Here is a 20,294-nt window from a genome sequence, read left to right on the forward strand (position 1 = left end):
TTGTCCGCCCGCAATTGCGTCCCCCCGGGACGGGCCGGCTCGATGAGTCAGGCGTGGCGGAGGGCGGAGGCCGGAGCCCGGATGGAAGGCGCCGCGCGGGGTGAGTAGCCGAGCGAGCTCCCCGAGGCCTCCGGGCCGGCCTGGGCCTGGTCCCCCTTTCCTCCCGGGAGCCCTCCCAACAGCCCGGCGAGGTAGGGCGGGCCGCGTCCTTTGAACCCCGCTCTCTCCCAGCTCCTAGGCCAGGCAGAGGCGAACTCCGGCCCTCCAGATGTTCGGGACTACACTTCCCATCATCCCTAGCTCACAGGACCAGAGGTCAGGGATGATGGGAATTGTAGTCCCCAAACATCTGGAGGGCCGGAGTTTGCCTCTGCCTGTTCTAGGCCTTTGTTGTCCGTTATTAAAATTATAAGTCACTTTTTCGCGACGGGAACTCAAAGCAACTTGCAAAATGATTTGACAAACAAACAAGGGTGCATCATCTTCATGAACTGAATTGAAATACTTTATTGTCACTGGTACAACTTGTATACAGTGGTACCTCGGGTTACAGACGCTTCAGGTTACATATACTTCAGGTTACAGACTCCGCTATCCCAGAAATAATGCTTCAGGTTAAGAACTTTGCTTCAGGATGAGAACAGAGATCGTGATCCGGCAGCGCGGCAGCAGCAGGAGGCCCCATTAGCTAAAGTGGTGCTTCAGGTTAAGAACAGTTTCAGGTTAAGAACGGACCTCCAGAACGAATTAAGTACGTAACCCGAGGTACCACTGTACAGTGAGATTACACCAGCACCCCCCACTCAGCTCTCTGAGTCTTAATTCCCCTCGGTTACTGATGCACATCCACCAAACCTGAAAGTCAGTTGCCCTGTTGTTATCTTTTCATTCAGGAGCCTAACAGCCCATGGATAGAAGCTGTTCTTTACCCTGTATTTATCCAAAATCATCACCATCATTTTCTTTGTATGCCGCCTTTCCATAGTTAAAATAATGCTCAAGGCGGTTTACAACATGACAAGGTTTAAATAATTACCAGTGTAACAAAAATCAGAAACAATAAATAAAACACATCAAAAAGTACACAGCCAAATGGAAAACAATTTCCACATATATCATAATGCATGCAGACATAAAAACCAAGAAAGAGGGGGGAACACATTTCAACAGCCCACCCACTCGAAAAGGCTGTGGATAATTAAAAGCCAAAGGCTTGGTTAAAAAGGGAGGTTGTTGCACCGTGAAGCTGCTGAGCTGACTGCTATGGTGTTCTGCTTTCTTTCTCTGCCCCCCGCCCCTCGCAGGAGATGAGGATGAATCCAGCAACCATGGATCCCACAAGAAGAAGCACAAGAAGCATAAGAAGAAGCACAAGAAGAGGCATCACCGCGAGGAGGCGGGCCTGCCGCCAGTGGAGCCTCTGGCCGCCCTGCCGAAGCCTCAGCTGAAGCTCAAGATCAAGCTTGGAGGACAGATCTTGGGCACTAAGAGGCATGTAGCAGGATCTCCAGAATTTAACTTTTTCCACAAAATCTAGGCCCGTTTTTTCTTGTAATAGTTTTCTTTCTTCATTATCCAGATTTTTCTCAATTATTTTGGTTTTGCTCTTGTTTAATTTGAATCTTGCTACCTGACCAAACTCTTGGAGTCTGGATCTTGTAATGTCAGAACTAGATCATCAGCAAAGGCTTGTAATTTATATTGTTTCGAACCTACTGTAATACCTTTGACTTGTTCATCCTTTCTAATCATACTTAGCAAGACCTCCAGGACTGAAATAAACAGCAGAGGGGAAAGTGGGCACCCTTGCCTGGTTCCCTTCTCAATTTTAATTTCCTCTGAAACCTTTGGATTTATTTCTTGGAGTTGTAGGCAAACCACTGGCATACGGTGGATGTCATATCTAACATATATGTAAAATCTGAGCCATTCACATAAGACACATGACTCCAAGCGATGTTGAAACCATCTTTCCCACACAGCCTAGAAGAGAGAATTTTGCACTGTTTCTAGAAAATGCTCAAACCTCTCAGAGGGAGAAGGGACTTAACTCAGTTCTGCCCTCCAGGTTTTTCTGATCCGTAACTGCTTTGCTTGGATACCCCCTCCCTACCACCCATTCCCCCATCAGAGCTGGGTTTGGCTAATCTCGGGGTCCTCCAGTTTATTGGGATGAATTCATTGGCTTCCTCTTGTCTTCCCAGTGTACCAACCTTCACCGTCATTCCCGAGAGGCCGCGCTCTCCCTCCCCACTGATGGTTGTGGATGATGAGGATGAGCCGATGGAAGGGGTGCCCATTGAACAATATCGCGCATGGCTGGGTAAGCGAGTGATGCTTGTCCTGGGGAAACCCAGAGGCCACAGCTGGAGGGAGCTGCTGGAGTTCTTCTAGATTTGCTGGTGTATAGAAGTGTGGTTTCTTTCTCTGTATTAGCTCGTGCAGCTGTAGGGCCACTTATCTAGTAAGGTGACAAGGCTGTGGTGCAATATGGTCCCCAAAAGAGGACAGGAAGGTTAGCTGCCTGATTACGACGGATTGGTCACAGCCATAAACACAGTTAAGAGTATGAAACCACTTTAAATTTGCAAAACAGCAAGGCAGTTGTCCACTCACTCATGGTAAGTTTCCTCCTGTTACTTTATGGTCCCAGTGTGTTCGTCCCTTTGCATCCAAAATGAACTGAAACGTCATCTTCTGATTGCCTATAAGACTGCAGAAAATGTTCTACTCTCATTAACAGTAGCTTCATTCTTTAGGAGTATTTACTCACTCTGTGGAGCTGCCCTTGAGACTGACCCAGAAACTCCAGCGGGTGCAGAATGCCATGTAGAGACTCCTTACAGGGTCCTCGCCATGGGATCACATTCACCCGGTGCTATACCAGCTACACTGGCTCCCGGTGGAGTACAGGATCAGGTTTAGGGTGCTGGTTTTAACCTTTAAAGCCCTATACAACCTAGGACCCTCATACCTACGGGACCGCCTCTCCTAGTATGTCCCGCGGAGGACCTTACAGTCTTCAAACAAAAACATCTTGGAGGTCCCGGGCCACAGGGAGGTTAGGCTGGCCTCAACCAGAGCCAGGGCTTTTTCGTCCATGGACCTGATCTGGTGGAACGCTCTGTCACAAGAGACTAGGGCCCTGCGGGACTTGACATCTTTCCCCAGGGCCTGCAAGACAGAGCTGTTCCACCAGGCCTTTGGCCAAGGCACAGTCTGACCCCCCTCTCTCCTTCTGTAATCCTCATAGAACTCTAGCCCAATGGTTGCCATTAATTTGATTGATTTTAGAATGTATTTTAATTAATTGTGTGATTTTATGTACACTGTGCTATTTTTACTTGTTGTTAGCCACTCTGAGCCCTGCTTTGGGCAGGATATAAATAAAATTATTATTATTATTATTATTATTATTATTATTACCCTTCCTACTAACCAATTTTCCCAAGGTGGCTTAAACTTTTATAACGAAAGAAAACAGGCAGTGATACAATAGTCACTAAAACGGGGCAAAGGTGCATAAAAGTCCCCCATCCCAACTTTCTCTGGTTGTTGAAGCAGCTGGCTGTCAGTCCCACAAAGCTGACCCTCGCAGCCCTGGCCGTAGATACGGGAGGTGCAGGTGGAGCAGTGATATAAGATGCCTCCCCCCCGCCCCCCAGTTCTCCAATGTTGCAACTCAAAGTTAAGGCAACCATTTCTTGCGCACAAACGCAGATGAGGACAGTAATCTGGAGCCGTCTCCCCTGCCGGAACTCGATACTGAGGAGCAGCGCTGGCTGGATGCCCTGGAGCGCGGGGAGCTGGATGACAACGGGGAGCTCAAGAAGGAGGTGGACGAATCCCTGCTCACAGCCCGGCAGGTAAGGAGGAGGAAGCTGTTACGGCAGCCCTCGCTGGGGAGGACAGACGGGGCTGGGGAAGCGGAGGAAGCCTTTGGTGCTCTGTTCCCAGAGTGAATGTGTCACGTGGTGCCTGAGAGGCCCCGAAGGACTCTGGGGCAGCTTAAACTGATGGAATACTTGATCCAGAAGGAAAACGGGGCCAGATCAAATAGCAGTATCCATGACCTTGGTCTGTCTTGAAAGTAACAGTTCTTACGGTATTTCCTTTAGGAATTAGAGTGTTCAGCCTCCAAATCAGGTTTGCTTCCACTGTGGCTCCCTGCCTGCCTGGGAGGTGGGGCTTCTAGTTTCAGTCTGTCAGGGGCTGATGCTTCTGCAGGGGGTGGGAGCAGGGATTTGTTCTTGCTCTCCCTCCTTACAGGCAACCCCATCCCAGCACTAGTGTCCCATAAGCACCTAAGAAAAGCCTGCAGGGTCAGGCCAGATCTAGTCCAGCATCCTGTTCTCACGGCAGCTATGGTGGGAGGCAGGAAGACTTCTGATTCCTGGCTGCCAGAAACCACAGGAGGGGAGAGATGCTCTGGGCCTCGGGTCCTGCTTGTTGTTGTCCCACAAGAAACCCTTCAGCCATAATAATGATGATGAGGGAGAAGATGGGTCCCCACTGGCCTGATCCAGCATGCTCTCTGTTTTGTCATAATAATAATAATAATAATAATAATAATAATAATTTATTATTTGTACCCCACCCATCTGGCTGGGTTTCCCCAGCCACTCTAGGCAGCTTCCAACAAAGATGAAAAATACATTAAAATATCACACATTAAAAACTTCCTTGAAGTCTTCTGAATGTCAGGTAGTTGTTTATCTCTTTGACATCTGATGGGAGGGCGTTCCACAGGGCGGGCACCACTACCGAGAAGGCCCTCTGTCCTTGTTCTCTGTAGCTTTGCTTCTCGCAGTGAGGGAACCGCCAGAAGGCCCTTGGTGCTGGACCTCAGTGTCCAAGCTGAACGATGGGGGGGGAGAGGCTCCTTCAGGTCTACTGGGCCGAGGCCATTTAGGGCTTTCAAGGTCAGCACCAACACTTTGAATTGTGCTCGGAAACGTACTGGGAGCCAATGTAGGTCTTTCAAGACCGGTGTTATGTGGTCTCGGCAGCCGCCCCCAGTCACCAGTCTGGCTGCCGCATTCTGGATTAGTTGTAGTTCCCAGGTCACAGAGAGCGAATTGCAGTAGTCCAAGTGGGAGATAACTAGAGCATGCACCACTCTGGAGAGACACTCTGTGGGCAGGTAGGGTCTCATCCTGCATACCAGATGGAGTTGGTGGACAGCTGCCTGGACACAGAACTGACCTGCACCTCCATGGACAGCTGTGAGTCCAAAATGACTCCCAGGCTGCGCACCTGGTCCTTCTGGGGCACAGTTACCCCATTCAGGACCAGGGAGTCCTCCACACCAGCCTGTCCCCTGTCCCCCAAAAACAGTACTTCTGTCTTGTCAGGATTCAACCTCATCCATTGATGCAATAAAATCTACCGTCAGAGTTGTATCTTAGTGACACCCGATAGTTGCCTCTGGGCCGTGCTGGCTGCCAGCCTCTTCATTGGTCCTGCACATTCTCTTTTTTTTCTTCTTTCTTTCCCTGCCCTCCAGAAAGCCCTCCTGCACAAGCAACAGAGCCAGCCGCTGCTGGAGCTTCCGATGGGCTACAAGGCCAAGGAGCTGACGGAGGAGATGCTGGTGAAGCGAGAGGAGCGCGCTCGCAAGCGGCGCCTCCAGGCGGCCAAGAAGGCGGAGGAGAACAAGAACCAAACCATCGAGCGCCTCACCAAGACCAGCAAGGCCAAGGTGAAGACTCTGCGGGAGCGCAAGGCCAAAGCGGCGGCCGCCCCGATGGTCTCCTACCGCAACGCTGCCGACGGGATCACGGTCTCCTTCCCTCTGGGGGTCTCCGCACCTCTGCTGCCCTCCCTGCCGCCTGCCGTGCCTCTGCCCACTCCCTGCGGAGTCGGGGGGTGTCCCAACCTCAAGCGGTACTCCTGCTCCCTCACTGGGGTGCCGCTCTGCAGCCTGGCCTGCTACAAGAAGAACTTGCTGCTCCAGCGGGTGGCAGCCTAAGCACCACCATCCTTGCCAGAGGAGGACCACCTTGTGCGCCTGGAACGCCTCTAGGAATGCCACCTCTGTGATCTAAAGGAGGATGTGGAAGACCTTCATCCCCAGCCCCGATGTGGAGATGGCCTTGGGCAGGCTGTTTTGATGGTCCTGGCCATGCTTGTCTCTCTGTAGTGGTCAGACATGGGTCTCGCGGCCTTTGCTGACTGGACTGGCAAAGTGACCAAGGGTGGCAAGGCAACTGGCCCTGTGGCACCAAGAGACAAGTGCCTCTCTCATGTGGGACCCAGCGGAGACTGCACTCCTGGCAGCTGCTCTTGACAGAGAAGACATAGCATCACTCCTGCCTCAGCTACTGTGGTGGCACAGGAAGTTGACATGGGCAGGAGGCAACCTCAGTAGTCTTGCCCTGGATTTTTGGGGAAGGAGAAAAAACCCTTCCCAGTTGTAAAATGGGGCCTCTCCTTTCTTTTCACACCTGTGTAAGACAGGAAGGAACCAGGTGATTGGGTTCCTTGCCCAGATCTACTTTGCCCTACAGAGAAACATGGTTCCACTGGTGATTTATTTATTTATTGTAATAAAAGACACAGCAAAGATAAAAGATACCCAGAAGTGCATAAGGCTGGTCTCATCATTTGCTTGTTTTTTCATCCCTCCCTTTGACAGTGAGCTCTAGAGGTGCTAGTGATGGGGGTGGCCAGACCAGGTGGGGGGGGAGAGACACTGGTGTGGTTTTCACAAACCATTTTAGAAAGGACTGCTGCAGGGATGCCATGTCTCTTGCCTCCCCTTCCCATGTTAGGTCATGTAACTGCAGTCTATTTAGAGCCAAGCACGGAGGTCCAGGCGGCAAATCTGGGAAGAAGCAGTGAAATCCGTGTCTCTCAGGAATCTGGTTGGCTACTGTGAGAAGAAAATACTGTTCTCAACAAGCCCTTCGCCTGATCCAGCTGCAAGGTTCTTATATTCCAAAGGACTGTGTGTACATTTAATAACAACAACAACAACAACAACAATAATAATAATAGCAGCAGCAGCGGGACAAAATGGAAAGAGGTGTGGGAGCCACTGTGTTAGAAGCCAACCAAATTTCAAACTACCAGTCTTGGGATGGGCTCACCTGTATTTTTCTAGCACAACAACTAACACACATTACAGACCTACACAACTGATGGCAGAGACACCCACCTTGAGTGTGCAGTTTGCACAGTCTAAGACTTTAGTGTCCCTCAATGACCCCACTCCAAAATTTGCTTAGATTTTAAGCACCACTGTGAGAGACTGAAGTAGATAATACTTTAAAATGCACTCCTTAAATCACAATAAACTAACCAGTCTGCCTGGCAGCATGAACTAATAACCACGTCTCATGAATTGGGTAATATCACATTTTAATAGAAAATCTTAATACGTTTAATTTTGTGTTTGCAAAATAAATGATTCTGTCTTTCAGTTTTCAAGACACACTACTCTTTATTGTTGTCTATCCTTAACATATACTTCAAGGCTTCAAAGCACATTTCAGTAATCCTTGTGATAGCCCTTGTAAGGCAGACCAGTATTACAGTGATTGTTAATACTGATGTTATTGTTTTTGCATTGTATTTTCCGCTGTGTAATGACCAAGCTATGCTTCAAAAGGTGGCCTATACAAAATGTTCTTGATAAACCCAAGGCCATGTTTACACTTCCGTGGCGTTGTGACCCATGCTCTTTGCCAAGAAAAGCTGAATTTGAAACTGCTTTGGCAGTCACAGGAATTACACAGAATGATGTCACCCTGAGTGGCGCTTGAAGGCCCAACAAAATGAGCCCACTGCTTTTGTTTCTTGGGTTGCTGACACTGTTTGTCGTCACTGTCTAAGTTGGCAGGGCAATTTCTGCAGATATGCTTTGAAGATCCACAAGGAAAACGTCTCCACCCCCATCGTTCTGCCCGGACGCTGAGGTCCAGCGCCGAGGGCCTTCTGGCGGTTCCCTCATTGCGAGAAGCAAAGCTACAGGGAACCAGGCAGAGGGCCTTTTCGGTAGTGGCACCGCCCTGTGGAACGCCCTCCCATCAGATGTCAAAACAATAAACAACTACCTGACATTCAGAAGACATCTTAAGGCAGCCCTGTTCAGGGAAGTTTTTAATGTATGATATTTTAGTGTTTTTTGGTTTCTATGGAAGCCGCCCAGAGTGGCTGGGGAAACCCAGCCAGATGGGCGGGGTACAAATAATAAATTATTATTATTATTATTATTATTATTATTATTATTATAACGCTTCCAAACCGCACAGGCTGCCTCCTTGCCAGCTGTATTCCTGCTGAGACGCTTTCTGACCTGCTTGAGGCGTCGCATCCCAAGTGAGGACGAGGAGGTCCTGGGTAGGAGGCAAAGAATTTAAAACGATGCAGACTTCCTGTATCATCAACTTCAATGATATCCTTTGACATGACTGGCAGCCTCTGCAAAGGAGCAAACATGCTCTGCCCTCTTTTGGGGCAGTTCTCTGGAGATGCCACGCTGCTGCAATGGAGCCCCGGGCTGTTTTGGGCACAGGAGCAGCTCAGCCCCCCTCCCACTACCCTTGCGGTGCTCAGACCCAGTGCTGGATTTACGTATAAGCTAAACAAGCTATAGCTTAGGGCCCCACTCTCTTGGGGGGCCCCCAAAAAATATTAATTGTATTTCACTATTAATATACGTAATTGTATTACAGCTCAACAATTACTTTGATAAAATACATATTTTGTTATGTTCAAATGGCTTTAGATACCTATTAGGTCCATAAATGACCAGATAGCATCTATTCAACACAAAAAACAGCGACAATTTGTTGTTGACAAAGGACAGCTGTATATGTCAAGGGCCCATTACCTTCAGTAGCTGAGGGCCTCATCAAACCTCAATCTGGCCCTGCTCAGACCCCTGACATGGGCCGGCGGAAGGAAACCAGGCAGAGGGCCTTCTCAGTGGTGGCACCCGCCCTGTGGAACGCCCTCCCACCAGATGTCAAAGAAATAAACTGACTTTTTTAGAAGACATCTGAAAGCAGTTTTTAATGTTTAATGCTGTATTGTGTTTTTAATATTTGGTTGGAAGCAGCCCAGAGTGGCTGGGGAAACCCAGCCAGATGGGCGGCGTAGAAATAATAAATTATGATGATGATGAGACAGGGAGAAATCCTTTTCTCTCTCCGCCTTCTCCATGCATCGTTTTATACAGTTGTCATGTCACCACTTGCCTTTTCTCCCAGGGAGCCGGGAAGCTTTTAATATCTGATGAATTATTGTATTTTAATATTTTGCTGGAAGCCGCCCAGAGTGGCTGGGGAAACCCAGCTAGATTCACAGCCTAGGACCCTCGTACCTACGGGACCGCCTCTCCCGGTCTGCCCCACGGGAACATATATAGCAACCTTGAGGTCCTGGGCCCTAAGGAAGTCAGATTAGCCTCAACCAGAGGCAGGGCCTTCTCAGTGATGGCTCCGGCCGGGTGGAACGCTCTGTCTCTTGAGACCAGGGCCCTGCAGGATCTGACTTCTTTCCGCAGGGGCTGTAAGACAGAGTTGTTCCGCCTGGCCTTTGCCTTGGAGCCAATTTGATTCCCTCCCCCTTTCCTTTTCCTTTCTCCTCCTGCGATGAGGCTGGATTTTAATATTTTAATGTTGTATTTTAATCTTGTTTTTACGTTGTATTCATTCAACTTGTTTTTATTATTGCTTGTTAATTAATATTAATCATAATAATATTCATAATTCTCCTCATCAGGCCTGCTCTGCTCCTTCTCCAGGGCGGAACCCAGGAGCGGCTGACTGACGGGCCTCCCCCGCTTCTCTTCCTCCTTCGAGGCCCGGAAGGCCCAGTTCCCCCTTCAGCCTCCACAGGAAGCTCCACGACAGCCGAGCCCGCTTCCCGGCTCCCTGGCCGCCCCTCCGCCCGCCTGCCCCCTACTCCGCCCGGCTCCGGCTCCGGCTCCCTCTCAGCCGCCGGCCTCAAGCGCATCTCCCCGCGACCTTTCCTTCTACTCGAGGGAGGCTCCACTTCCGGCTCCAGGCCCAGCGCATCCTCTCGCGCGACTTCTCCCCCAGACGAGAGAACAGCTCCCCCCCCCTGCGCAGGCGCTGAAACGCTCCTTTCGTAGCTTCTCGCGCTCCCCCGAGGAGGCGAGAGTCGCCGCTTCCCATTGGCCGGCTCCCGCAACACGCACCTCCCCCTCCGCTTCGCATTGGCCGAGAGCGCCCCGTGGGAGGGCCCGGCGACGGGTTGTTTCCGCAAAGCTCCGCCGCCCCTTGGACGGCCCTGCTGTCCATCGGAGCTTCGGCCGGCCCCTCGCGCCGCCTTTGGCCAGCGCCGCTGCCAGTTACGAAGGCGGTCTCCGCTCGTTGGCTGGAGGCCCCTTCCGCCGCCGCGGAGGGCGGGCCCCTGGCCTCTTTGTCTGCTGTTGTTGTGGGAGAAGCCGGCCGCCGATTGGTCCCCGCCGGACGGAGGCGCGGGCGCCGGTTGGCCGGCAGCCCCGCGGAAGGCGCCGATTGGAGGGCCGGGCGCGGCGGGGCGGGAGCCGCGGCCCCGAGTGATGGCGGCGTCGGCGGCGGGGCCGGCGGCCTGGGCTGAGGCGGCGGAGCCGGAGCCCCGGGCGGCCTGGGCGGCGGCGGCGGCGGCGATGAGGGCCGGAGGCGCCGCGGGGCAGCGGGCGGGGGCGGCGGCGTCCGGGCCCCAGGAGGCCGAGGCGGCCGGGGCGGCGTCTGGGCGCCCGCGAAGGCTGTAGGCGGCTGAGGCGGCGGCGTCATGGAGCGGAGGAGGCCTCCGCCCGGGAGGGAAGCCCAGGCCGGCTGGGCCGCCTTGCTCGGCCGGGAGCGGCAGGTAGGGGGCCGCGGGGGGAGCGCCCAGGCCGGTCTGAGAGGCCCGGGCCAGGTAGAGTGCCTCTGGCCCGGGAGGCTCCACCGGGAGGGATCTGCAGGCGGGCGCGGGGGCATCGGGCGGAGCAGCCTCTTCCCAAGGGCGGCCAAGGGGGTCCTCCTCGTCCTCCTCCTCGTCTTCCTCCTCGTCCTCCTCCTCATCTTCAGTGCCCCCCCCCGTAATTTCCCTAACAACCATCTTCATCCCTTTCTTTGTATGCCGCCTTTCCATGGTTAAAACAGTTCTCGAGGCGGCTCACGACATGACAGGATTTATGCCGACATAACCAAAGACATAAGCAATAAATAGGGCACATCAAAAGGGGCACAACCCAATGGAAAACCAATTTCCGCCTCAATCATAAAATCTAAAACTAAAATTCCTGCATTATTATCAATCGCAATTTAAAATGACATCGATAAAAACAATATTTAAAAAGGAGCCCTCTCTGTCGAGCAGCAGCAGCAGGTTCCCCTTCCAGGGAATCTGGGAGCAGCGCCCTCTTGAGATCTTCAGAAGCTGGGATGCAGAAACCTGGCTCCCTCCAGCTGTGGGATACAGAGCAGAGGCATCGCAGCTAGTAGGATCCATGGACAGACCTCTCCTCCTTCCAGAATTTGCCCAGCCTCCTTTTGAAGCCGTCCGGGTCAATGGCCATCACTGTTTCCTGTGGCAGCGAGTTCCAAAGGCTATGTGGTGCATGAAGGAGGACCAAATCTACGGATAACGGGAGGCATGCAATTTGGGGGGGAGGCGGCGGCGACAGCTTCACAGGATGTCAATTGGAGTTTCATTATCATTATTTATTATTTCATTAATTAAATGTCTATGCCACCATTCATCCAAAGATCACAGGGCTGTTTACAATATAGAAGCACAAAAATACATACCGTAGTAACAAATAAAAACCAACCAACCAACCCCCCCCCCCCTTGTTTTTAAAGACCATACTTTGTTTAGTTAGCCAAAGGCCTGGAAGAGGAGGAATTCTTTCGACTGGGGCCAGGTAGGCTTCCCTAGGGAGAGCATTCCACAAGCGGGGAGCCACCGCAGAAAAAGCCCGTTCTTGTGTTGCCTCCCTCCGGACCTCTCATGGAGGAGGCACACAAAGAAGGAGCTCAGAGGATGTTTGCAGAGTCCAGGTCAGTTCAGGTGGGGAGAGACAGACCATGGGGTTTGGTGGTGATGAGCCATTTAAGGCGTTACAGGTTGAAACCAGCCCAGAAACTTACTGGCATAAAGGTTCTCGTGTTAACTGCAATTAATCCAGAATGCGGCAGCCAGACTGGTGACTGGGAGTAGCCGCTGAGACCACATAACACCGGTCCTGAAAGACCTGCATTGGCTCCCAGTACGTTTCCGGGCACAATTCAAAGTGTTGGTACTGACCTTTAAAGCCCTAAACGGCCTTGGTCCAGTAGACCTGAAGGAGCATCTCCATCCCCATCGTTCAGCCTGGACACTGAGATCCAGCTCCGAGGGCCTTCTCGGTGGTGGCACCTGCCCTGTGGAACACCCTCCCATCAGATGACAAAGAAATAAGCAACTATCTGACTTTTAAAAGACATATTAAAGCAGTTTTTAATGTTTAATGCTGTATTGTGTTTATAATGTTCGGTTGGAAGCTGCCCAGAGTGGCTGGGAAAACCCAACCAGATGGGCGGCGTAGAAATAATAAATTATGATGATGACGATGAGACAGGGAGAAATACTTTTCTTTCTCCGCCTTCCCCATGCATCATTTTATACAGTTCTGTCATGTCACCTCTTGCCTCTTCTGCCCTTGGGCGTTTTCGGCGCCCTTTTCCTGAACCTTTCCCAGCTTTGTCCCCTTCTTCTCTCTGGTCCAGGCGCGTGAGTTCTGCCCTGGGGTGAACGACCAGCCGTACGTGTGCGAGACGGGTCACTGCTGCGGGGAGACCGGCTGCTGCATCTACTACTACGAGCTCTGGTGTGAGTAGGAGGGAAGGAGGAAGAGGCCTCTGTGTCACAGCAGCGTGGGAAGCTGCCTTGCGTTGAGTCGGATCCATTGACCCATCTAGCTCAGGAAATCCAACACTGACTGGCAGCAACTCCCAAGATTTCAGGCCGGGAGGCTGTCCCGGTCTGACACTGGGAATTGAGCATGGGGCCCTCTTGCTTGGAAAACCAGATGCTCAGCCACTGAACTGTAGTCCTCATGATTCCATATAAAAGGCTGTATTTAACAGAAACCTCGGAAAGTGCCTTTTGCCAAGTGAGACCCGTTGCGCAGCTCAGTATTGCTTGTGTATTATTTCTTTAGCGCCTCTGCCTTGACGTCCCTGTGGGCCTCCCCAAGGTGCTCTTCAGGCAAACAAGCTCCCCAAGGGGCTGACATACAATCCGAGCAAGGCAGCCTCTTCCCCCACAGGCTTACTGTCTTTCTTTTAAATAAATATGCACACAGGAAAGGAGCCAGGGAGGAAACAAGAATCAAAACTCAGCAAATCAACAGCTTTCTATGCTGTCTATGCTGACTGGCAGCTGTGGCTCGTAACCTTAAAATAAAGCAGGATTCTAGTCCCCATGATTCTGAACAGCTATTGAACAGCTGCCTTCTCCTGAGAGAGAGAGCCTTGGTCCGTCTAGCTCAGAATTGTCTACACACTGACAGGCAGCAGCAGCAGCTGACTCTCCCCAAACTACCTAGTAGAGGAGGGCCAGAGCAGGCCTGTTTCCTTCATAGCTGACCTTCCTCCTTTTTGCCCCTTCCCTGGCAGGGTTCTGGCTCCTGTGGACTGTCCTGATCCTCTTCAGCTGCTGCTGCGCCTACAGGCACCGCCGCGCCAAACTGCGCCTCCAGCAGCAGCAGCGGCAGCGGGAGATCAACCTCATTGCCTACCACGGTGCCTGCAACTATCCCCCGTCCATGATGGATCTCAGTGAGTGCCTTTTCTCTTGGGCTCTGCCTCGCCCAGCCCCTGTGGGGGCAGCGGGTGGGGCAGTGCCACGGGGCTGGGAGGGAAGGAGGGAGGGGAGCAAAAACTAAGGGCAGCAGGGGCCATTGGCGCCTTGGGCCAATATCCCCAGAGATCTCAGGTCCTTCAGCCAGAGCCTGTTTCTCAAACGAGACTCTGGGTCCAGCTGGCAGGCCTCTGGGCCACTCTTTTGCCTGCTGATTAAAGGTGGTTGGGAGACAGAGGAGTTCAGGGGAAGGAAGGCCCCCTCTCTGAGGAAAAAGGGGTATAAGGAGAACCAGTAACAATAACAAATATTAAGAGGGATAAATAGGGAATAGACAGGAATGGGATAAGAGAGGAAGCTTGTTACAGGAGGAAAAAAAACCAAATACGTATCAAAGGACAAAGGGTGAACGAAACTATCAGGGATTTGTGAGGTGCAGAGGTACAAGTTGAATGCAGAAGGAGAAGCGGAGAATAAATCACAGAAAATACTTTGTGAGGCATGTGGGGTGGGAAAGGAAAAACATACAAGGAGATGGCTTCTCCACTTGGATCAACACATTGTGGAGGCTGTCATTAAAACTCCAGAGAAAATGCCCTTAGCTTGAGGAAATGTGAACTGTAGACTTCCTTGCTACCAGGAAAACACATGGCAAAGAATTCTGCTATCTCCCAAAATGGATTAGGTATTGACAGAAAGCAGGGTCAGGAATTGGCCACTGATGGTGCCAAATGCTGCCTCACCTGCCACCCTTTTGGAAGCGGTTCTGGCCCTTCCCGTCCCGTTGTGGCTGGTGGGCCTCAGACATTTCAAGCCAGCAGCTAAGGCTTGTGAACTAGGGGACTGGAAGAGATTGGGTCAACTAGGCCAGAACATCTAGTTCTGGATGCTTTTTCCTTAAATCATATCCAGCCGATGCTGTTTTAAGGAGAAGCGTTGAGGGAAACCTTCCGAGCCAGCAGTTGAGCCCCATGTAGGTGCCCCTCCGTGGATGTGAAGGCAGCAACTTTTTTATCAGTTTCAGAACTTGGCACACGCCCCTTAGACTGCAGAACTTTTACTGAACTACAGCTCCCGTCATCCCTGACTATTGGCCATGCTGGCTGGGGCTGATGGGGGCTGGAGGCCAGCAACATTCAGTGGCCTACAGGCCAGTGGCCCTTATTTACGCTTGCTGGCAGGGCCTCTCCAGGTCTTCTACAACCCAGCAGTGCCGGCCCTCGAGCCCAGAAGCTGTGACACGCAGAGCAGTTTGCTTTGCCGCTTAATAATAATAATTTATTGCTTGTACCCCGCCCATATGGCTGGGTTTCCCCAGCCACTCTGGGCGGCTTCCAAGATTAAAAATACATTAAAATGGCACACATTAAAAACTTCCCTGAACAGGGCTGCCTTCAGATGTCTTCTAAATGTCAGGTAGTTGTTTATCTCTTTGACATCTGATGGGAGGGTGTTCCACAGGGCAGGTGCCACCACCGAGAAGGCCCTCTGCTTGGTTCCCTGTAGTTTTGCTTCTCACAGGGAGGGAACCGCCAGAAGGCCCTCGGAGCTGGACCTCAGTGTTGGGGCAGAACAATGGGGGTGGAGACACTCCTTCAGGTCTCCTGGGCCTTTGAGGCCGTTTAGGGTTTTCAAGGTCAGCACCAACACTTTGAATTGTGCTCGGAAACCTACTGGGAGCCAGTGTAGGCCTTTCAAGACTGGTGTTATGTGGTCTCAGCGGCCACTCCCAGTCACCAGTCTAGCTGCCGCATTCTGGATTAGTTGTAGTTTCCAGGTCACCTTCAAAGGCAGCCCCACGTAGAGCGCATTGCAGTAGTTGGGAGATAACCAGAGTATGCACCACTCTGGCCAGACAGTCTGCGGGCAGATAAGGTCTCAGCCTGAGGACCAGATGGAGCTGGTAGACAGCTGCCCTGGACACAGAAATGACCTGCATCTCCATGGACAGCTGTGAGTCCAAAATGACTCCCAGGTTGTGTCACCCCTTCCTGTTGGTACGGCTCTCAGGTGTCTGTCTGCTTCTGCGGCCCTGGGTGGTGCTGAGTCGGTCTCTCTGCCCTCCTCCCCGCCTTCTCCTTCTGCAGGGATGCTGGCTTCCTTCAAGCTGCCTGCCTACGAAGAGGTGGCCCATCGCCCGACCACCCCGCCACCCCCCTACAGTGCCATCCTGGGAGGCTCGGCCAGCCGCCTGGGCTCCAGCACGCTGACTCTGACGGGCAGCTCGGAGAACTATACCAGCTGCTCTTGTGAGTCCAGCTGCCTGACGTCACCCAGCAGCACCTCTCTGTCAGCTACGGAGGCCAGCACCCCCAGCGAGGGCGAGGCGGATGCCGAAGGGGCCGGCGGGGGCAGCAGCAGCCCGGGGGGCAGCTGGGAGCTGGCGGGCAAGCTGGCGCCCTGCCCCGCACCCCCCAAGCACGCCCTCTTCTCCTCCAGCGTGGAGCTCTTCGAAGGCGACTCCCGGCGAGTCTCGGACAGCGACGAAGGGCCCGACGAAGAGGGCGAGCACTTCCGCCACCGCCGGCTGACGGGCGACTCGGGGATCGAGGTGGGGCGTGGGCAGGACGAGGAAGAGGCCGCTGGCGAGGACAGCGAGGAGGAGGCAGCCCACCTGCTGGCCAAAGGGGTCCCCTGCTCTCCCCTGGGCAGTGAGGCCCAGAGCCTGTGTTCGGGGCAGGCGGAAGGCGACCCCGAGGAACTGGCCGCCTCTTCGCCTACGTTGCCTGTCTGAAGGGCGCCTGCCCTGCTTGGCTGACTTCCCCTCCCTGCTTTTCGGGGACGGCCCTTTCCTGACCCCTGGGACTCCGCCGCTGCCGCCCTCCTGGCGCCCGGCAGCAGGAGACAGGCAGGAAGGGCTTCTGCGCCCTGCAGTTCACTGTGGAGAATTACCGCCTTAGCACCAACACTGCCCTCTGCCCATAGCCAGATCTCACGCTCTGTTTCTTGTTTCCCTGCCTAGGCAGTCCGTAGTGCGCCCCTCAAGCTCTCTTCCAGCTTTGTGACCAAAGGTCTGCTCCCCCTCTTGCCCTCTGGGTTGGGTGCTTCCGTAGGAGCCTTTTGTGGACTTGTACAGTGCCCTGTCTCTTGGGGGGGGGTGGGCCTGGACTACCTGCCGGACCCCGACTACCGTAGCAGTTGTGTGTGTGCGTGTGTGTGTCTCCCGCTGCGCTCCGTAACCTTTGGTGACAAGGTGCAGCTCTTCCTCTGGGTGGGGGCTGCCTCCTTCCTTCCCTCCCCCTGGGGATTTGCACTGGGTTTGGGGTTTGCTGGTTGCATGGATGAAACGGTTCTTGCCGACACCTGCTCCTTGCTCCAACCAAGCTGGGCTGGGAGTGGGGAGCTGGCCTTCCCTGGGCAGGCTGCTTGAAGCGGCTTGTTGGGTCCTTACCATACCAGTGCCTGGTAGCCTTGGGAGTGGAGGCGCTTCTCCCCGTGTGCTGTGGGGGGGGGCAGCAGTGCGTGCTTATTATTAAAGAGATGTGGACACCCCTGGCTCAGAGGCTCTTGTTTGGCGTGTGTGTTGCGGGGCTGTCTGTGTGGCAGCTCTCCTTTGTGGAAACTTGCGTGCTGCGGCAGCTGCATCTTATAAGTTCAGCCCCCTTTTAGAGTTACAAGTGTGGGCTGGGATAAGCAATTTCCCCCCTCTTTCCATAGGTCAAGAGATGCATAACTGGGGCAGGGAAGGGGGTCTTGGCTCATTGTGGCCCATCCTCCTGTCTCAGCAAAGGTGCCCTGTAACCTGAATCCAGTGACTTTTTCTTTTTTTAGTCTCTGATGAAGGCACACATTCTTTCTGAATTTACCTCCCTGGCATTTGATAAGTTAATTGGGGTTTTGTTCTTAGAAGGAGTGCCATAGTGGCTCCCATTTTTTAACTGCCATCCTCGTATTTGGATGAGAACAGCCAGCACAAACGCCAAAGGGTCTGCGCTCCCCCCCTTTTGTCTAATCTAAACAGAGCCCCCTTAAGATTTGCAGCATTCCTGTATCCTGACTTATCCACCTGTCTGAGCTTCAGTGCCCAGGACTGGACCTGTCACTCCCGGCTGAGATCTGAACGTGTCTTGGAAGCAAACTTAGAATCATAGAGTTGGAAGAGACCACAAGGGCCATCGAGTCCAGCCCCCTGCCAAGCAGGAAACACCATCAGAGCACTCCTGACATATGGTTGTCAAGCCTCTGCTTAAAGACCTCCAAAGAAGGAGACTCCACCACACTCCTTGGCAGCAAATTCCACTGTCGAACAGCTCTTACTGTCAGGAAGTTCTTCCTAATGTTGAGGTGGAATCTTCTTTCTTGTAGTTTGGATCCATTGCTCCGTGTCCTCTTCTCTGGAGCAGCAGAAAACAACCTTTCTCCCTCCTCTAGGTGACATCCTTTTATATATTTGAACATGGCTATCATATCACCCCTTAACCTCCTCTTCTCCAGGCTAAACATGCCCAGCTCCCTTAGCCGTTCCTCATAAGGCATCGTTTCCAGGCCTTTGACCATTTTGGTTGCCCTCCTCTGGACACGTTCCAGTTTGTCAATGTCCTTCTTGAACTGTGGTGCCCAGAACTGGACACAGTACTCCAGGTGAGGTATGACCAGAGCAGAATACAGTGGCACTATTACTTCCCTTGATCTAGATGCTATACTCCTATTGATGCGGCCCAGAATTGCATTGGCTTTTTTAGCTGCCGCGTCACACTGTTGGCTCATGTCAAGTTTGTGGTCAACCAAGACTCCTAGATCCTTTTCACATGTACTGCTCTCAAGCCAGGTGTACAAACTTGACTGTTTGCTACAGAGCTGTAGCACTGTACTTGATTTCTCCCACTGAAGCGCACATGCTTCGCTTATGCCTCCATTTCTTCAGTAAGAATCACAATAGTGTGCTCAAAACATCAGACAGGCCTCTTGCAGCAACTCCTTAAGGCTGGATAGCTCAGCTGGCTAGAGCATGGTTCTGCAAACGCCAAGGTTGCAGATTCAATCCCAGCTGCATAGTCCTGCCTTGCAGGGGTTGGACTAGATGATCCTCAGGGTGTCTTCCAACTCTCATGCTTCTATGAAGTAGTTTTCTTCTGTCTGTTGCCCTCCATATTTTGCTGGCCCCCAGCTCCCATCATCCTGAACTTTTAAATCAATCATTCATTTGTGTAGCTTGTCTTTCAGCTAAGGAATTAATGGAGAGCGTGACTGAGAATCTACAAGTTGTTCCTCTTGCAAAACTCCTTTAGAGCTAGAGCTGATTTTTTATTTTAAAAATCCAAATCTTGTGTGTTTGGGGGCAGAGTTTGCAGCTGGACTTCAGCCCTGGGCTTGTGGGTTGCAAATAAATAAATAGTGGGAGCAGTACAAGTGTGCAAATGACTCGTTCCGGAAAGCAATAGGAATCCTTAGCGTGATTTGTTGCACAGTGAGGAAGTCATGCAATATTCAGGCTGCATAGTGAAGCAGGTGAGCCAGTCTCTATAAGGAGGCAAATGTGGCTAGAGAATCAGCAGACAGTAAAATGAATGGTGGGGTGTATTTATGTATTGCTCCCTAACTATGGCTGGGGCCACTCATTGGGTGGGGGGTTACACTGGAGACGGGGCAAACTTTCACAATACCATTTTGTCCACAAATCCATGTGGCCAAACAGGGAGGCCCACCACCTATGCCAGCCTGTGGACTCAAAACCCAGAGGTCCAGGAGCTGAGGAATCTGCCTGAACACCCAAGTCCACACTTGTCTCCGGTGAATGGGGGGGACGGACTCTTTGGGAATCTGGCCGGGACGGGGAATGGTTGGCTGTAGCACCCTGTGCCAAAACAGTTTTCTTGCCAGTGGCAACCCAGATTTCCATGCAACTGCTACCGGAGGGCAGCACTAAGGAGACAAGGAGTACAGCTGAATCGGTGCCACAGCCCATCTAGACCAGCCTTCTGTTCTCACAGGGGCCAGCCGGGGGGGAACCAGGATCCAAGCACAAGAGCCCTCTGCCCTCCAGCTGTCGCTGCTGAAGTGGCCTGCAGCCCAGGAAAGGTGATGGCATGGTGAAGCCGTTAAGTATTTTGGGTGCCTTGAGATGGCCTGGCGAGAGATGCTGTGGTCCAGGGGCAGAGCAGCCTCCTTGGAGGCTGGACGTTCAAGCTCTGGGCAGCTCCATGGAAAAGACTCTGTTTTCCATATCACCCAGCAACCAGTCAGGCAAGATCCTTTGGGGCTCAGCTCACTCTGTCCCCTGCGGTTTGGATTGGGAGGCAGGGCTGGGCTGAGGGCTTCCCTCCCTCCTATGGGCAGATGGTGCCATTTTGCCCACCTAAGTATTGGCACTGGGATGGAATTCAGGCGAGGCTGCACCCGCATGCATGCATATATCTCTTTGTTTGCCTGGCTGCAGCAGCTCAGTTGCTTAGAGTCTGGTCCTGACAACACCAAGGTTGCAGGTTCAATCCCTGGCTGGGACAGCTGCATATTCCTGCATTGCAGAGGGGTTGGGCTAGATGATCCTCAAGGCCCCTTCTACAACTCTGAGT

The 20,294-nt window shown here is 52.6% G+C and overlaps 2 protein-coding genes across 2 annotated transcripts; both read left to right on the forward strand.

Moving 5' to 3' along the window:
- On the forward strand, positions 1 to 6,591 carry INO80B (INO80 complex subunit B). The gene is made up of 5 exons (XM_081021096.1): positions 1 to 100; positions 1,305 to 1,491; positions 2,205 to 2,323; positions 3,721 to 3,866; positions 5,507 to 6,591. The coding sequence occupies exons 1-5, from the start codon at positions 43 to 45 to the stop codon at positions 5,969 to 5,971; spliced, it is 975 nt and encodes a 324-aa protein (XP_080877222.1). The 5' UTR covers positions 1 to 42; the 3' UTR covers positions 5,972 to 6,591.
- A 4,077-nt stretch (positions 6,592 to 10,668) lies between these two features.
- WBP1 (WW domain binding protein 1) lies at positions 10,669 to 17,271 on the forward strand. The gene is made up of 4 exons (XM_081021085.1): positions 10,669 to 10,821; positions 12,708 to 12,810; positions 13,599 to 13,760; positions 15,870 to 17,271. The coding sequence occupies exons 1-4, from the start codon at positions 10,747 to 10,749 to the stop codon at positions 16,514 to 16,516; spliced, it is 987 nt and encodes a 328-aa protein (XP_080877211.1). The 5' UTR covers positions 10,669 to 10,746; the 3' UTR covers positions 16,517 to 17,271.
- Positions 17,272 to 20,294: the final 3,023 nt, after the last annotated feature.

Source organism: Podarcis pityusensis, assembly GCF_964106645.2.
Source record: "Podarcis pityusensis genome assembly, chromosome: 9".
In the NCBI taxonomy this organism is placed as follows: Eukaryota; Metazoa; Chordata; class Lepidosauria; order Squamata; family Lacertidae; genus Podarcis; species Podarcis pityusensis.